This window comes from Anolis carolinensis, chromosome 6 (assembly GCF_035594765.1).
Source record: "Anolis carolinensis isolate JA03-04 chromosome 6, rAnoCar3.1.pri, whole genome shotgun sequence".
Taxonomy (NCBI): Eukaryota; Metazoa; Chordata; class Lepidosauria; order Squamata; family Dactyloidae; genus Anolis; species Anolis carolinensis.
The window spans coordinates 91,373,352-91,392,522 of NC_085846.1; the positions used below are offsets into that span (position 1 = coordinate 91,373,352).

General features: G+C 45.3%; 1 protein-coding gene across 1 annotated transcript; it reads right to left on the reverse strand.

Moving 5' to 3' along the window:
• Nucleotides 1–3,007: 3,007 nt before the first annotated feature.
• dlx6 (distal-less homeobox 6) lies at nt 3,008–14,225 on the reverse strand. The gene is made up of 3 exons (XM_062983940.1): nt 13,130–14,225; nt 8,707–8,900; nt 3,008–4,022 (listed from the first exon to the last, which is right to left on the reverse strand). The coding sequence occupies exons 1-3, from the start codon at nt 13,779–13,781 to the stop codon at nt 3,771–3,773; spliced, it is 1,098 nt and encodes a 365-aa protein (XP_062840010.1). The 5' UTR covers nt 13,782–14,225; the 3' UTR covers nt 3,008–3,770.
• Between the last annotated feature and the right edge of the window lie 4,946 nt (nt 14,226–19,171).

Sequence of the window (19,171 nt, forward strand, 5' to 3'; positions counted from 1 at the left end):
TAATTATGGCTGCATTTAAGAGAATGGGGGAGAGAGAGGGAGAAAAAACCCCTTCTTAGGGATAAAAACCTTAAATTGTCCCCAATGTCTGCCTCGAAATTGGATGGCACTGCAGCTGGGGTCTTTGTTCCCCATTGAACCTGGGGAGAGCCGAACCCAAAGTTTCACAGTGGGAACGGGGCAGAGAGGGGGGCGCGGGGAAAGAAGAGAAAGGGGAAAAAGGGGAAAGCGGATTCCCCCCTCCTCACGTTAACAATGCGAATGGGTAGAAAATGACAAGACTTGATCGGGTTTTAAGCCATTCTGAAGACTGACTGCGCGTGGAAGTTGCTCAACAAAAAACCGGCGCTGGTATCTGGGTAAGTAGTCTTGGCTTTTGTGTCTAATTATAGTGACTGTCCTTTTGCGCGGCTGTGTGTGGCTGTCATTAGATGGAGGCACTCTCCGGATCTCCATTGACTCGGGATAAATGGCGCCGTGGTTTCAAGGTTCATAATTTGAAGGATGCCCAGGGCTCGAGCCATTAATTCTCGCAGCGTGGGGCCATCCTGCTTGCGTGACGCGAAAGGGGGCTTTGCGGGGCTTGAGGCTGCTTTCCCAACCCACGAAGGGATCGCATTCATTCGCCCTGGACGGGAGGCAGGCTGAGGGACCAAGGGAGACCTCTCTCTCTCTCTCTTTCTCCCAGACCTGATCGTAGAAAGCAAGGTCAGCCTCCCAACCGCTTCCAGGACTTGCAAGTGAAGCCCTTTCCCTCTATCCTAGTTTCCCTGCAGATTCAGTGGTCAGTGTAGACCACTCACAACCACATTCCCCCTCAGACAAAAGCTAGCCAGCCTTTGGGTTGCATAGCTAGCTTCCAACTAGCACAGAGTCTAGGAATAGGGTTGGACTGCTTTCCTGAAGCTTCCTTTCCAACAAATCGACCAAATCTCACAAGAATAATATTTAAAACGCAGGTTCTCCATCACCGCCCAACAGACATTATGATGCCTCCAATGTTAGCCCTGTTTCTGGGCATATTTGACCGGATTCAAAAAATGGAACCAGCTCTAGTTTTTGAGATACAGAACATATGGCTCTACCAAAACACACGATAACCATATCTAAGAAATTTGAGTTGAGATGTTCTGAACCAGCGCCTCAAAGAACCCCAGGAACAGGCCTAAAAACCAAGACACCAAGGAAACAAAATGTTGTTTTTATATTGTCGAAGACTTTCATGGCCGGAATCACTGGGTTGATGTGAGTTTTCCGGGCTGTATGGCCATGTTCCATAATCATTTTTTTCTTTACGTTTCGCCTGCATCTATGGCAGGCATCCTCAGAGGTCGTGAGTTATGTTGGAAACTAGTCAAGTGGGGTTTATATTCAGGGTGGGAGAAAGAACTATTGTCTGCTTGAGGCAGGTGTGAATGTTTCAGTTGGTCACCTTGATTCGCATTGAATAGTCTTTCAGCTTCAAGATCTGGCTGTTTTCTGCCTGGGGGGATCTTTTGTTGGGAGGTGTTAGCTGGCCCTGATTGATTTGTGTCTGGAATCTGAGAACACAGAAATGCTGAACCGTTCTAACAATTACCATCAGACTACACAGAGAAGCTATTGAAGTCCACAAGCATGTGGACAATTTCATCAGAAAGGAGGAAACCATGACAATGAACAAAATCTACCAGTATTTTAAAAAACCTCTAAAATCAGGACAGTAAATAAAGAACAACACTCAGAAAACAGAAGAATTCCTGATATGAATCTATCAGGGCCAGCTAACATCTCCCAGCAAAGGATTCCCCTGGGCAGTAAGCAGCCAGACCTTGAAGCTGATAATCAATGTGACCAATTGAAACATTCAGACCTGCCTCAAACAGGAGTTTTTCTCCAACCCTGGACATTATTCCACAGATATATAAACCTCACTTGCCTAGTTTCTGAAAAAGATATAGTAATTTTGGCAATATATTCATTTTAATCGCAGCTATTCGTCCTAGAAGTGATAGTTTGAGAGGTATGAGACAAGAGTTCTTTCTCCCACCCTGACTCTTCCACAGATATATAAACCTCGCTGGCCTAGTTTCCAATATAGTTCACAACCTCTGAGGATGCCTGCCATGGATGTGGGTGAATCATCAGGAGAGAATGCTTCTGGAACATGGCCATACAGCCCGGAAATCTCACAGCAACCCAGACATTTAATGCCACCAATGTTAGCCCTGTTCCTGGGTATATTTGACCTGCAGATGCCAAAAATGGAACCAGCTCTAGTTTTTGAGATACAGAACATATGGCGTCTACCAAAAACACACGATAACCATATCTAAGAAACTTGAGTTGATGTGGTCTATCCATTGCGATGTTCTGAATCAGGGCCTCAAAGAAGGAACAGGCCTAAAAATCAAGACATCAAGGAAACAACATGTTGTTAGGCTGTGCTATAACTTACAATGCAGTTTGGCGTGCACTATAGAACCATATAATGCAATTTAAACTGTATTATTGGTCAGCCATGAATTCAAGCAAGGATCCCACACTGAAAAGATTTTTTTTAAAAGACTTGGTGGAAGGGCTTTTGATGCCAAATGGTACAAATCGGCTCACGTTCCTCTTACTTGAGTCAATAACATAAAATAAATCCCAATGTGGTCCATTAGATAATAAAGAAAGAGTCGCAAAGCCAGACACGATTTTTGGAGGCGTTTTGCTTATATAATATCAGTCTGTCATGGCTCAGCTCCTGCCCACAGTCAAAGCTGTGGTAGAAAAAAAAATATAGGCCCCCTCTCTGTATTCTAGATGATTTCCCCCCTATTTATTTAAATCATTTATACTCTTGATAAGTCCTATGTGCATAGGTTTTTGGGACTGCTCTCTTTCAAGAAGGCTAACTATTAATATAGAATCAGTCTCAAGCTCGTTGCTTTTTAGCGTGTCCTTCCTATCTATCCCTCCTAGTTTACAAAATATTGGATGGTGGGAAGGCAGAGGAGAAAGAATAGAGAAAATCAGGACTCTCTTGGGCGTTTTCTGGCTTTTACTCTCTATATGAAAGGAGACAAAACATACAAAGGATATGTACAACTAAAATTCAACAGTATGTACAGCAGGTTTGCTCGGTAGAGACCGAGAAGATTGACAAGGTGGGACTTGAGCCTTAGGATCCGGGTGGGGTTGTTTTGCGTCCCTTACTTTCCCCTCTTTCTCTTTCCTTGCAATGGGAAAAACTCAGGAAAGTTATTTTGTGTGTGTGTAGTGGTCGCAACTCCCAGAATCTCCAGCCCCAATAGCGATGCGATTGCGGGATTTTGGGATGTATCGTCCGAAAGTCCCCGAATTCTGACACTAGGAGGCGAATTTCTGGCCCATCTTTAGGCGCCAGGGCTATTTCAGGGAATGTACAGCCTCGAAAACAGTGAAATGTTGCTGCGTGGACTGGTGGGGAAAGTGTGTCCTCTCCCGTCCGCTCCACTCCTTGTTGTTTTTGTGGTTGTTGTTGTTGTTCTGCGCCTGGATTTATACTCCCAGAGAGGGTGGTTGCCTCCGAGTCCCGATAGAAATATCCCAAGGAGAGCATCTGATGTGGGTCTTTCAGTTCAAGATCAATCGCTGAGGTTAAAGGGAAGGGAGAGGCCAAGCCCCAGTCTGTCTCCCTTGGCCACACAGCGCCATGGGGCCCCCAAACCCGCGATCGGCCCTCTCTCCTTCTCTCTCTTTCTCTCTCGGCGGGGCCAGGCTGGCAGGCGGGCTGCTCCCGGAACGGCGTGTTTCTCTTGGCCCGCTCACATCATCTGCGGTCTCTGCATTGTGTCTTGATGTGGAGAAGAGTACCAGTGAGAATAGCCCGGCATGTAGCTGCTGGGAGGCATGTTGACGCCTTTGGCCGAGGCCGAAACGTCCCAGACCGGAGGCAGGCCCGGCGAGCGCGGGGAGAGGGTGGCCGAGCCGGGCAGAGGGTCGCTCTCGTGCGGGTTCCCGCCCTGCTTCAGCAGCTTCTTGAACTTGGAGCGCTTGTTCTGGAACCAGATCTTCACCTGCGAGCAGAGAAGGCAGGAGAGACATCAGAGCCTTGCACGGAGACAGTGCCAAGGTCAAGCGGGAGACCCAAAGGGGGAAGGTAGAGATCCAGAGGATGCAGGGAGACAGCCAAAGGGGGAAGGGAGAGCACCAAGGGAAGAGAACCCAAGGAGAAGAGACCTAAAGGGGGAAGGAAGGAAGAGACCCAAAGGGGGAAGGAAGAGAGCCAGAGGATGAAGGAAGACAGCCAAAGGGGGAAGGAAGAGCACTAAGGGAAGAGAACCAAAGGGGAAGGAATGAAGAGCACCAAAGGGGGAAGGAAGAGACCTAAAGGGAAAAGGAAGGAAGGGACATTAAGAGAGCCAGAGGATGAATGAAGACAGTCAAAGGGGGAAGGAAGAGCACTAAGGGAAGAGCACCAAAGGGGGAAGGAAGAGACCTAAAGGGAAAAGGAAGGAAGAGACCCAAAGGGGAAGGAATAGAGCCATAGAGAGAGGAAGAGACTAAAAGGGGAAGGAAGAAGCCCAAACGGGGAAGGAAGAAAACCAAAGGAGTCCCATCCACCGACTTACTTACTTCTCTCCCTCTTTCCCCTATTTTTCTCATCAGAATGGTTTTGGAAAGGAAAAATAGGTGTTTGATTGAAATGGATAGGAGGACCAACTTCTAGATGCAAAATTACTAGAATTCCTGTGATCTGAAGCTATTTATTCTGGTTATTATTTGCAAAATAGGCTACATAGCACAGTGGAAGCGTGCTGGGCCCATAACCCTTTGTTGGGGAATCTGAGCTGTTAGGCTCAAAAATAACCCTCAGATGGAGTGATTCCACCATAAATAGAGCAGAGTACCAGAAGTAAACTTCACAACCAGCAGAAACTTAGGGGTGGTGAGCTAGGATTATATTCCATTCCTTAGTATGGTTTAGGATTGCAGAGTCAGAACTTAAGGTTCAAAAATATGTATTTAAGTAATAAGCTAACTTACTAAGTCTCATCTAAAGGAGGTAAAAGGTAAAAAAATATCCCTGCAGCTACATTTTGTCTAGGCAGAGGCAAAATGTACAACCTCACAGGTAGAAAGTGATTGCCCACATGGCCAGCTAAGTAAGGGCAATGAAATTTTAAAAAGGAAGTTGCCTCACAGAATTGCATTGGGAGTGGGAACAGTGGCTAGCAGGAGGAGGAAAAACAATGTCCTTTTTGGGAAAACGTGCATAGGAATATAAGTAAAGGAATCCCTCAGCTCAGGCCTGTTTTTAGACTAGCTACTCATTGAGGACTGGAAACTTGATGACACAAAAGACTTGTGCAGTTCCAGGATGAAATCCAACATAAGTAAAAGAATCAAAGAAGAAGTAAGAGACCTAAAGGGGGAAGAAAGGAAGAGACCCAAAGAGGAAAGGAGTAGAGCCATAGGGTTAGGAAGAGACTCAAAGGGGAGGGAAGAAGCCCAAGGGGGGAAGGAAGAAAATCAAAGGAGTCTCATCCATCAACTTACTTATTACTCTCCCTCCCTCTTTCCTTTTCTCCCCCACTCCCTCCTTCCTTCCACCCTTTCTTCAATTTCCTCCCTTCCCTACCTCCTTCCTTCCTTTCCCACCCACCTTTCTTCCTTCCTTCTTCCCTCTCTTCCTTCTTTCCTTCCCTCCTTCCTCCCTCTGTTTCCCACTATACCCAATCCCCCCCTCTCTTTTGCTGCCATTGTTTCCACCGCCTTCCATTCAGGCCTGCTTGGGTACCTTTGTGCCTCGCATTTCGGCTTGTTTTTTCCCCTCCCTCTCTCTTTCTCAAAGGACATTCCCTTCTCTGGGACAGTTAACAACGCAGTCGGGCATTCTTGTCCCTTTATTTCCCATGCATCCATTTAAAGCCACCTACGCAGGTAGACAAGTCTGCCGACGTGGGCAGGATCCGATAGGCATCGGATCTCCAACGCCTGGCATAATTGCCAGCAGGTGATTACCCTTTTAGAATGATGGGAGTGGGAGCAGGTTCAGGGCAAGTCTTTTGGATACTTGGTTTTCCCTTCCACCTCTTCCACCCATCCTTTGGCTTAGGGGTGGGCCCTTGGGGCCTCCCTAGATTTCAGCTCCCATTGGTCATATTATGCAACTGGAGTGGTGAACGTTGATGGGAATTGGGTTGCTGTGAGTTTTCTGGGCTGTATGGCCATGTTCTAGAAGCATTCTCTCCTGATTTTTCGCCCACATCTATGGCCGGCATCCTCAGAGGTTAGTGGAAACCAGGCAAGGGAGGTTTATATATCTCCCAGGTGGAAGAATGAACTCTTGTCTGTCGGAGGCAAGTGTGAATACTGCAATTATTCACCTCGAGTAACACTGAAAGGCCTCGCAGCTTCAAGGCCTGGCTAATTTCTGCCTGGGGGAATCCTTTGTTGGGAGGATTGTTGCACTGGCGCTGATTGCTTCATGTCCTGAACCCCCTGTTTTCAGAGTGTTTTTTATTATTATTATTATTATCCTGATTATCGAGTTTTTTAAAAAAAAAAATACTAGTAGCCAGGCCTTGAATGCTGCAATTAATCACCTTGATTAGCATTGAAAAGCCTTACAGCTTCAAGGCCTGGCTGATGTTAGACTATGTCAGTACACAGAGAAGCCATTTCAACAGAAAGGAAGAAACCATGAAAATGAACAAAATTTAGCTACGAATATTAAACATCTCTAAAATCAAGACAGCAAATAAAGAACAACACTCTGAAAACAGGGGAATTCCAGACATGACACAATCATGGCCAGCTAAAACCTCCCAACATAGGATTCCCCCAAGCAGGAAGCAGCCAGGCCTTGAAACTGCAAGGCTTTTCATTTGGTAATCAAGCTGATTAATTGCTACATTCACATTTGCTTCCAACAGACAAGAGTTCTTTCTCCCACCCTGGACCTTCCACAGATATATAAACCTCCCTTGCTTAGTTTCCAATATATCTCACAACCTCAGAGGATGCTTGCCATAGATATGGGCTAAAAGTCAGGAGAGAATGCGTCTGGAACATGGACATACAGCCCGGAAAACTCACAACAACCCAGTGATTCCGGCCAGGAAAGCCTTCGACAACACGTTGATGGGAATTGGTGTCCCACAGACACCTCCATTGCCAGCCTCAGCTTAAGCTCCTTCGTCTTTTTCCTTTCTTATTGCGTGCCTTCCAGCCTATGCAGGGTTGTCCTGGCCAGATTTGTTCAAAGGGGGTTTGGCCTTGGGGTTGAAAGAGTGTGACTTGTCCAAAGTCATCCAGGGGTATTCCCAGTCTGGTCTCCAGACTCCAATGCTCAAACCATTATACCAATCACCCCAATTCTGCGACTTCTGTAACCACTGACACCAATGCCACAAAGATGCCCTCCTAAACACCTAGATCCAGAAGCTTCACCACAATCCCTTAGACCTGGAAAGCAGAGGGAAGGGGGGACTTCCATGTTAAGATAAGGCCTTCAAACCAGTCTCAAAAATGGTCTGGCAATTGGCTTCATTGGGTCACTTTTGCTGGATCCCAATCTGACCTACAAATAAGTCCAAATAAGTATTTCCAGCAGCCCACTTCCCTGGGCACAGGAAAGGCCTGGAAAACTGCAACGTTTTAGTGAGGAGAATGATCAACTAATTGTCTTTTAGAACTGGAACCACCCCAGTGTCTTTAAGGAAAGCCCCCAAGAATAGCAACAATGAAAGGAGCCCTTGCATGAAGGGAAAGAAAAAGCAAGGGCACATTTTACAAAGAAAGCCTAGGAAACCTTTACAACCATCCAAAAGAATTGTGCGCCATACAAAAATAAATAAATACACAAAGCAACAAAACCAACCCTTCTCATATAGGTCCAGCTTTTCAAAGACCGAAGTCATATTATATTTGCTTATTAAAATACACTTCCGTGTCTCTTTAAAAAAAAAAAAAAAAAAAAAAACAAGGCTGCATCAACACAAGTCACCCAGCCTCCCAAATAGTATTTTTTTTCTTAATAGCTGCCAAGAAATACCTGCAGGAGATATATCTCCCGCTTATGGTGCCCAGAAGATATAAATGCCACCATGATGTTTAAAAAATACCCAAACAAACCTCCAGTTGTGAATGCAAATAATCACTTTATTTTTCTCTCTCCCAAGTCAGTGTGTCATTCAGGCTTATATTTGCAGGGAAATCAAGGGCACACCAACCACATTTAACTGTGGCTTAACTTCCTCTAATTTTCTACACGCTTCCCTTTGATCGTCAGCTCTCTCGTCACCTTCTGAACATTTCGCCTCAGGGCACCCACTGAATTCCACTTACTCATCCAGGATAATTTACTATTGAATATTACTAAGGGAGGTGTGCTTTCTCTGGGGCCCAGAGGCTGTGTATATATAACCATGTCAAATCTCTCTCCTTTGTCACAGACCAGAATGGGAGAGAAAAGGTAGTCTTTTCCCTGCACCAATCCTCCTTTTAGGGTGTTTTAAAATTAACTGCATTGCTTATTTGAGGACAAATCCATGTCCATATTTTGGACATTCACAAAAATCAGATACGCCAAGAAAAGGAATATAAACATGAATGCATGCATGACACTTTGGGTTTGTTTTTTGTTTTGGCTTCACCCATGGATGACCTCCTGGTGTTGTTTTGGGAAAGGGGCTGTCAATTATATAGTCCAGGATTGTAAAGGCCTGGGTCTCCCCAGGAATGTTTTTTTTTTACCTGTGTCTGAGTCAGTCCTAGTGAGGCTGCCAGTTCTGCTCTCTCGGGAAGCGCCAGGTACTGGGTCTGTTGGAAACGGTGGTTCAAAGCCTGCAGCTGGAGGCTGGAGTATATGGTGCGAGGCTTCCGGATCTTCTTCCCTTTCCCATTAAATCTGATTTCCCCGTTTTCGATTACTGTGGTCTTTTGCTGATCTGGAATCAAAAGGGCAAGCAGGTTGGAAAGGAGATGGCCAGTTCCTCTTCGGTCTCTCAGTGTGACCATCTTGCAACAAATCCGCCCCCATTCCCTTACTAAAAGAGTCAGAGGAAATATGGGCCAAAACAGGACAAAATCATCCAAGTAAGGCCTTGTCGGGGTCACTCTGGGATTCAACTTTGAGTCCAATACCTTTCCCACATAGATTTGGTCCATGACTCCTAGTTAAGAGGCCTGGTAAACTTATTGGAGGCACTATTTTGCTGCAACAACAAATGATCGCTCCCTTGTTAGACTCAGGAATTTTAAGACAAAACAACCCTGTAAGGTAGTTGATACTGCTTCATTTTTACTTGTTTATGTATACACACACACACACACACACACACACACACACTATATATATATATATATATATATATATATATATATATATATATATATATATATATATATATATATACACACATACATATACATACATACATACACACACACACACACACACACAAATATATAAGGTAAAGGTAAAGGTTTTCCCCTGAGGTTAAGTCCAGTCATGTCTGACTCTGGGAGTTGGTGCTCATCTCCATTTCTAAGCCGAATATATATATTTACACACACACATACACACACATACATACATAAACACACACACATACATACACACATTACCTTTTAGTGTACAAAGGGAAAATGCGGCTCTCTGCATGTGTGCCTATACATATACACATACATATAGTTGTAATAACTATATTATATTATTACTATATTATTACTATATTATTATTATTACTATATTATTATTACAACTTCCCTGTAAGGTAGTTGATACCTTACAGAACTACCCTATAAGGTAGTTGATACTGCTATATTTTTACTTGTTTGTGTATGTATGTATGTATATCCTCGTTTTAGGGGATATATACACATATACATACATATATACACACATCCTCGTTTTAGGGGATATATACACATATACATACATATATACACACATATGTATGTATGTACACACATACACACATTCCCTTTTAGTGTACAGGGGGAAAAGGCGGCTCTGTGTGTGTGTCTATATACATATACAGGCTGTACATATATATATAGGTGTAATAAAGGTGTGCAAATATTTAGAATCTCCTGATCTTCACACACACATGTCCTGATACGGATAATCTACTTGAATGTCCTTTGGCATTTACACACCTATTACACATTCACAAACTCAGGTTGATTTATACACTCAGAGATGATATTTTAGTCAAATGTCCTTCAACATTTGCATTCACCGCTTGGTTTATCCACAGAAGGTGGGAAAGAGAAGGAGAAGGAGAGATGAACTCAAAGATTCACAGACACAGGCTGATTTATCCCACAGAGAGGAAGGAAGAGAGAAAGCAATGGATCCAAATACATGACAATGTTTATAACTGAAATCTGTTGAGCTAGCCATACACCCTTAATAAAGGGCCACACTGGTGCATTTACTAGAGTGTTATTTTGGGGCAGATAATCTATGATAATGTGCCTCCGATATATAGACAATGGTTGGGACCTTGTGGAAAAAGCTGTGCTAGAAATGCACCCTCTCTCTAGAAAAAGAGGCCCTTGGGGGGGAAAGACTACCAGGATCAGGAACAACCTATTGGTTTTTTGGTGTTTTTTTAATTTTTAATTTTTTAAATTTTTTTTAATCTTCACTCGCACCAAAAGCGCGACCATTGTCTCTGGCCGTGTCCTGCTTAGTCTTGGCCTGAGAAGGAAAAGGCCTATGGCCACACTAATCTTCTGGAGGTAAAATATACATCAACACCTTACAGTCCTATTCCACCTTCAGAGAGCTACCTTGGAGGAAACCGACGGGGTTGAGCTAAGGAACAAGGAGGAGGCGCGTGGAAATGGCCCCGGGGCACGGAAACCACGCGCCGGGCGGCCTCCTGGCAAAAGATCCACGCGGGACAGATCCGCGCGTGGGAAATCCATGAAAAGCCGCCAAACGAAGGGAGCTCTATTAAAGAGTGAAACCCCAGGGAAAGGAGGGGATGGACTTCCCAAAGAAAGGGACCCTGGAACCGGGCAAGGTGGGAACTTGGCTTATGGGGAAGGGGAGAGGAAAGAAGGAAGGAAAGCCAAAAGGGAATGGAAAAGCAAGAGGCAAGGATGGACGCCAGAAGGAGAGAAAGGAGGAAGCAGGAAAGCATAGACTAGAAAGAAAGAAGGGCAGAAAAGAAGGAGGGAAAACATCCAGGAAATGTGTTGTCGAAGGCTTTCATGGCCGGAATCACTGGGTTGCTGTGGCTTTTCCGGGCTGTATGGCCATGTTCCAGAAGCATTCTCTCCTCCAGCCCGGAAAACTCACAGCAACCCAACCAGGAAAGGAAAGACGAAAGAAGGAAGGAAATAGAAAGGAATGGCAAAACCAGGGGGCAAGGAAGGAAGCAAGAGGGAGGGGATGAAGTAGGAAAGTAGGAAAGGAAAAGAAGGCGCGAAAGAGCTCGAAGAGGAAGCAAAGTGAAGGATGGGCGCGGAGAGACCGAAACTCAAAGGCACCCAAGAAAAAGCAAAAAAGGAGATTTAACTTCTAGGAACCAGGAAAGGAGGATGAAAAGAGGGAAGGAATGAGAAAACAATAAAGGAATGTGTTGTCGAAGGCTTTCGTGGTCGGAATCACTCAGTTGCTGTGAGTTTTCCGAACTGTATGGCCATGTCCCAGAAGAATTTTCTCCTGACGTTTCGCCTGCAAATATGGCAGGCATCCCCGGAGGTTGTGAGGTCTGTTGGAAACAAGGCAAGTTGGGTTTATATATCTGTGAAATGTTCAAGGTGAGAGAAAGAACTCTTGTATATTGGAGGCAAGTGTCAATGTTGCATTAATCACCTTGATTAGTGTTGAATAGCCTTTCAGTTTCAAGGTCTGGATGTTAACTGCCTGGGGCAATCCTTTTTTGGGAGGTGTTAGCTGGCCCTAATTTATTCATGTCTGGAATTTTCTGAGTGGTGTTCTTTATTTATGAACATTCCACAGATAGTTGTGCATTTTCCGGGCTGTATGGCCAATGCACAACAACCCAGTGATTCCGGCCACGAAAGCCTTTGACAACATTCTACAGATACATAAACCCTACTTGCCTAGTTTCTAATAGAACTTACAACCTCTGAGGATGCCTGCCATTGATGCAGACGAAACGTCAGGAGAAAATACCTCTGGAACATGGCTATACATGGCTATACATTTATACAATAAAGGAATGAAAAAACAAAAACAAACCCAGGAAGGAAGGAAGCAGGAAAGTGGGGGGGGGGGGGGAGGAAAGAGGGAAGGAAAACATGAAATGAATGGAAAAGAAAGGAATCAGGACAGAAACAAGAAGAGAAAAGGAAGACAGCAGAGCAGAAGACAGAAGGGGGAAAGCAGGAAGGGAAGGGGGAAGGAAACAAGGAGGAGAGAAGGAAGCAAAAAAGAAAGAAAAGAGGAAGAAGGCGCAAAAGAGCACAAAGAGAAGGGTGGACTCTTTAAAGCAGCGGTTCCCAACCTTTTTTTTTTTTTTTTGACCAGGGACCACTCTCCAACATCAGTACCAAAAGGGTTTTTGGTCAACTTTAGATTGGGTTTGGTAATTTGGGGTGCTGATTCGGACAACTGCACCGGATAGACCACATCAGCTCTAGCTTCTAATACAGAACATATCCCATCCAGTAGTCCCTATCGGCTCGCCCACAGAAAACCATATAATCTAGAGCTGATGTGGTCCATCTATATCCAATGCAATTTTCTGAATCAGCACCCCAAATAACTTTGGATACAGGCCTAAAAACGAAGACACCAAAGGGGAAAAAATCTTTTGGTTGGACTGTGTTATTATCCGGTGTTGGCGGGGAGAAAGGAGGCAAGGGGGAAGGCAGGAAAGAAGTGGAACAAGAAGAGGCAAGGAAGGAGGCCAAGGAGGAGAGGAAGAAGTCAGGGATGGAGTGGTGGCTCAAAGCGAGAGGGGAGAGGGGGAGTGAGACAAAGGAAGGAAGGAAGGAAGGAAGGAAGGGGAAAGAGAGGGAGGGAGGAAAGGAAGGAAGGAAGGAAGGAAGGAGGGAAGGAAGGAGGGAAGAACGGAAGGAAGGAAGGAAGGAAGGAAGGAAGGAAGGAAGGAAGGAAGGAAGGAAGGAAGGAAGGAAGGAAGGGGGGGAGCGTGGTCTTGGCCTCGTCCTCCGCTCGTTCGCTCGGACCCACCTGCGTCGTCGGGCCTGGCCTGTCCCGCGGCCCCTCCTCCGCCTCCTCCGCCCGCTCCTCCGCCGCCCTGGTGGTAGGGCTGGAGGTAGGGGCTGTGCTGAGCGTGGCCCACGTAGGGGTAGGCGGCGGCGGCGGCGGCAGCGGCGGCGGCCAGCGAGCGGTGGCTGTAGGAGTTGGCGCCGCCGGGTCCGCTGGCTGCCACCGCGGCGGAGGAGTAGGGCGCGGCGTGGTGGTGATGATGGTGGTGCGGGTGGTGGTGGTGGTGGTGGGTGGGGTGCGGCGGGTGGTGCTGGTGGTGCGAGTGGTGCGAGTGCGAGGCCGGCGGCGTGGAGTGGAGGCAGTGGAGCGGGTAGTGGGCGCCCGCCGCCATCGCCGAGGCCGGGGAGCTCTGGGGCAGAGGAGGAGGCTGCTGCTGCTGCTGTTGCTGCTGCTGCTGCTGCTGTTGAGGCTGCTGCTGCTGCTGCTGAGGCTGAGCTTGTTGTTGCTGCTGCTGCTGCTGAGAGGAACCTCCGGGCGCCTGTGTCTGTGTCCCGGAAGGCTGCGGAGGCGCCGTTGTTTGCTGCTGCTGCTGCTGCTGCCCAAACTCCATGAAGGCGGACTTGGACGAGTCCTGCGCCTCCAGCCCCTCCGCCATCGTAGTCATGGTCATCATCCAAGGCGGGCGAGGCAGCCACCAAGTGCCTCCCTGGTGCCTCTGCTGCTTTCCCTCCTCTCCTTCTCCTTCTTCTTCCTCCTCCTCCGTCTTTCCCAGCTTCCTCTTTTCCTCCTCTCTCTTCTCTCTCACATTCTTTCTTTTTTCAACAAAACACAAAACATTCCTCGCTCCCTTCTTCTTCTTTTCGGTGTGTGTGTATGTGTGTGTGTGTGTGTGTGTTTGAAGGTGTGTGTGTGAGACAGAGAGAGGGAGAGAGGGGAGGGGGAGGAAAAGGCGCGAGCAATAGGGGGAGAGGGGCCTTGTTAACTGAGGGAGGGGAGGAGGAGTGTGAGAGCAGCCGGGGAGGGAGAGCGGAGAAAGCAGAGAGAGAGAGAGAGAGAGAGAGGAGAGGGGAAGGGAAGAGAGGAATGAAGGAGGGGGGCAGGAAGGCAGAACCCAGTCCTTCCTGGGCCTTTCCGCCTCTTTCCTCTCCCCCCTCCTCCTCCCCTCCATTCTCAACTTGGAGTTTTCTCTTCCACACTCTTCCCTCTCCTTTCCCACCTTTCCTTCCTTCAGTCACTCTCTCTATCTCTCTCCCACTACTCATTGGGCTTTGGTTTATTTTCCCTCCTTTTTGGTTGAATTGGCTTTCTTTTTGTTGTTTTTTTTTTTAATCCCTGGACTGCACAAGTCTCTTGTGTCATCAAGTTTCTAGACCTCAGTGAGTAGCTGGACTAGAGAGTAAAAACACTTTAAAGCTGAGATTATATATATATATATATATATATATATATATATATCGGATAACTTTGTTCTTATACCCCCTCACCATCTCCCAAAAGAGACTCAGGGCGGCTTAAACATAGGACAAAATGCCCATTGACACAAATACAAAACAATCCACCAAAACAAAGAAGTAATTAAAATAAAACATAGTTAAATATAGCAATCCAGTTAAAAGCAGCATTCAATAAATCATAAGGCTATAAAACAGCAGCGTAAACTCCATCAATACCTAATGAAACCAAATATATTCACCATTGAATATATTTCTTGCTTCTTGGCAGGGGTTGGACTGGATGGCCCATGAGGTCTCTTCCAACTCTACTATTCTATGATTCTATGGTTAATACATCTCACAACCTCTGAGGATGCCTGCCATAGATGTGGGCGAAACGTAAGGAGAGAATGCTTCTAGAACATGGCCATACAGCCCGGAAAACACACAACAACCCCATATTCACCATTTGTGTCCCACTTGGCAATCGCGTGTACATTGATGCACACACAGGTTCTGCACAGAATGTTTCATATATATATTGTGTGTGTGTTCTTATAGAATTCTAAAACATATTAAAAATTACAGAAACAAAGAAACAATAAGAAACGGAAAGATGTTAAAACAAACGCCCAATAATACAGAGAAAAAGTAGAAACAGAAACAAGGAGGAAAAAAGAGAAGAAGTGACTTCCAATTTTTCTGTCAGTGGTTAGATTTACATAGTTCGTGATTCATGCCTGTCTCAACATCAGCATCATCCAAATAGTTTATTGTAAGGGGGGCCAAGGCCATGTCAAAAAAAAAAAAGTACAATACCACCCTCGGAGCAAACAGGTACCAAAGATACCAAACAGAAAGCAAAATCATGCTCCCACAAAGATTAAAAAAAATGCAAGTTTACAGTAATCAAAATACATTTTAGGAAAGGGTCCAGATGTATAAATAAATATATAAATATAAATAAAGATATATAAATATAAATAAATAAATATAGACCCTCTTCCAATAAATAATACACACACATGCATATATGCATACACACATATGCATATATATACACACACACACACACACATACAAACATATACATGGGTTTTTTCAAAAGTTGAGCTGCTCCTTTTTGAAAAAAGAAAAAGAAAACAAGGGGAGGACAGCAACACAAACGCGCGCGCACCCGCCCTCCCGCGCGCACCCACACGGAGCGACATAGACCTAGAACCATAAAATTTAAATACAGAGAGAGAGCGAGCGAGAGAGAGAGAGACATAGCCCTCGAGTCGAATGGTTGGCCTCTCCAAAAGGGCAGCGGCTCCTGATTGGTCACTCCTCGCCTGACGTCACCAAGCCCGGGCAGTTCTACTGGCGTGCGCGCGAGGCCAACAACTTCAAAGCCAGAGAGCGACCCAGAAGCAGCCAACCAGAGCGGCGGGCGCTTTGTGTGTGTGTGTGTGTGTATGTTTTGTGCGTGGTTTTGTACAGCAGCGCAACAAAAGCTGCACTCAGCCGCAGCCCAAGATATATGTGTGTGCGGGTGTATATATATATTTCATCTATCAGACCTGCGTGTGTCTACTATATATGTGTCTATATACATTCCATCACATTTGTCCCGAACACGCGTGTCCCCCGTCCAGACGTTCAAGGATGTTGTACCTCGTCGCCCGAGTTCTAAGTCCAATTAATCCCGAAGTGTTGTGATTTTGAGTTGCATCAGGAGATAAGCATTCTCTCCTGACGTTTCGCCTGCATCTATGGCAGGCATCCTCAGAAATTGTGAAGTCTCTTGGAAACGAGTCAAGTGGGGTTTATAGATCTCCAGAGGCGGGAGAAAGAACTCTTGCCTGTTGGAGGCAGGTGCGAATGTTGCAATGGGCCACCTTGATTAGCATTGAATAGCCTTTCAGCTTCAAGGTCTGGCTGCTTCCTGCCTGGGGGGAAAGGAATCCTTTGTTGGGAGGTGTTAGCTGGCCCTGGTTTGTGACTTTCGTACAAAGAAGCTCCTGGATGCAGACTCGGAGGGCGAATCCTTCAAGATCCGGCAGGAATGACCTCTCTCTCTCCCCTTCCTTCTCCATCCGCCTCGCAAATAGAAGCGCCTGTAAATGCTTTCAAATATATGCAAATGAGGCGTGCGGTTCGTGGTTTGGCAAACCTTGATTGCAATATAAACTACCCGAGGAAAAGTGCCTTCGCCCTAAATGTGCCTTTCGATTACAATTCCAGTTGATTTTATTTTATTGTCAACATTGTTAATGATAAAAATAGCGTCGCTTCGCCGTTATTATATATGTGTTCCTTTTTTTTTTTACTTTCCGAAAGGAGGCAATTAGACTTCTAATCAGGAATACACACCAAAAAAAATGAGGGGAAAAAAAATCTCCCATGATTAACTGCACTACTTTGTTCAAATTGCAGCTCTAAAATTCAGAACAATTTGCCTGTAATGATTATGGACTGGGTTTATTTTGGGAGGTGGAATAAAAGTGGATATAGCATAAATTATCCTCTAATTATACACCAGTGTCGCCTCAATTATCCTCTTATCAAAATGGTTGTCTAACTGCCGCATTTAGTTTCAATTCTCTCCCCTCTTTTTTTCTATAAAAAGAACTTCATACCTTGTTATTATTAATCCATTTATTATTTGCAAAGGGGATTTATAGGCTGAACATCCAGGTGGTATCGCCACATCTCTCGCAAAGATGGACCGGGGAGAGACACTGAGTTGGAACCAACGCCGAGGAGGATCTATCTATCTCTCTATCTCTCTATCCATCCAGCGCCTTCCTGACGCTCGGTTTTTTGGGGAGGGGGCTGCCAGCCCTTCCAGGGCTTGTTTTGGCTTTGTTTTGTTTTGTTTGTTTTAAATCTGGTGTCCACTAAAATGCAAGATCTCTGGAGATTTGCGGAAGAGGAGCCAGGTAGGAGAAAAGCCCAAGTTGGAGAAGCTGAGGGTCTTTTGGGATTGAGAGGGAGGCCAAGGGGGACTTCGACCCAGACCCAGGAAAGTAGGGCAGAGAAAGGAAGAAGGAAAGCAAGCAAGGCGTTTGGATTCCAGACCGAGCAGGGTTGCCTTTTGTAAAAGGCCTTGCTTTAAGAAGCGGGTATTCTCTCTCTCTCTTTCTCTCTTTCTTTTGATTTCCCCCTCTCTCTTCTAATTCAATCAACCTCCAATGCTTGAGCGATATTTTCCTCCCGATGATGATATAAACAGGGTTGTATCTTGATGTTGCAACAACCCTAACTCTGTCCCAAAGGAAACTCGGTTGTGGGGACAGGCAACGCAACGCGTGTCTCTCTCTTTCTCTTCTGCGGAGCGAATGCTTTGCTTTCCTTTCTGTGTCTCTCTTCCCAGTCTTTCTTTCTGTACCTTCCTTCCTTCCTGCTGCATCATTTTCCTCTTCCTTTCCTTCTTTCTGTGTCCTTCTCCCTTCCTTCCCTTTCTTTCTTTGTCTTCCTCCTTTCCTTTTCTTTTTGTCTTCCCCTCTTTCTTGTCTTTCTTTTTCCTGTCTCTCTTTCCTTCTCCTTCTTTCTTCTTCTGTCTGTGCCTTTCTTTCCTCTTCTCCTCCTCATGTCTTTCTCCCTTTTCTTCTTTCTGCGTCTTTCCCCTTCCTTCCCTTTCTTTCTGTGTCTTTCTTCCTTTTTCTCTTTCTCCCTTTTATTTTCTTCTTTCTGTGTCTTTCTATCCTCCTTCTCCCTCTTTCTGTGTCTTTCCTCTTTCTTCTCATATCTTTCTCTCCTCCCTCTGCTTTTTTGTCTTTCTGTCTTTCCTCTCTTTCTGTCTTTCTATCTTCCTTTTCCTTCCTTCTTCTTCTTTCTCTCTTTCCTCTTCTTCTCATATCTTTCTCCCTTCCTTCTCTATTTGTGTATTTCCTCTTCTTCATCTCTTCTTTTTTGTCTTTATCCCTTTCCTTCTTTCTGTGTCTTTCCTCTCCTTCTCATATCTTTCTCCCTTCCTTCTCTTTCTTTCTGTGTCTTTCTCCCTTTCTTCTCCTTGTGCCGGTCCCTCTTCTTTCTCTTTCTTTCTCCCTTCCCTTTTCTGTCTTTCTCCCTTTCCTTTTCTTCTTTCTGTGTCTTTTTCCTCTTTCGTCTTCTCATATATTTTCTCTTCTCTCTCCTTTTTCTGCCTTTTTCTCTTAGCTCTCTTTTTGTGTCTTTCTTTATTCTTCATCTCCCTTTCATTTTTCTCCCTTCTTTTTCTTATTGTATCTTTCTCTCTTCCCTTTCTTTCTCCCTTTCCCCTCCTTCTTTCTGAGTCTTTCTTTCCCCTCCTTCTTCCTTTTCTTTCTGTGTATTTCTCTCTTCCTTTTTTCCTGTCTTTTCCCCTTTCCTCTCCTTTTTTGAGTCTTTCTTTCCTCTCCTTCTTCTCATATCTTTCTATCTTCTTCTTTTTGTGTCTTTCTCCCTTTTCTCTCCTTCTTTCTGAGTCTTCCTCTCTTTCCTCTCCTTCTCATATCTTTCTCCCTTCCCTCTCTTTCTTTCTGTGTCCTTCTCTCTGCCTTTTTTCCTGTCTTTCTCCCTTTCCTCTCCTTCTTTCTGAGTCTTCCTCTTTCATCTCCTCATATCTTTCTACCTTCCTTTTTCTTCGTGTCTTCTCTCTTCCCTCTCCTTTTTCCTGTCTTTCTCT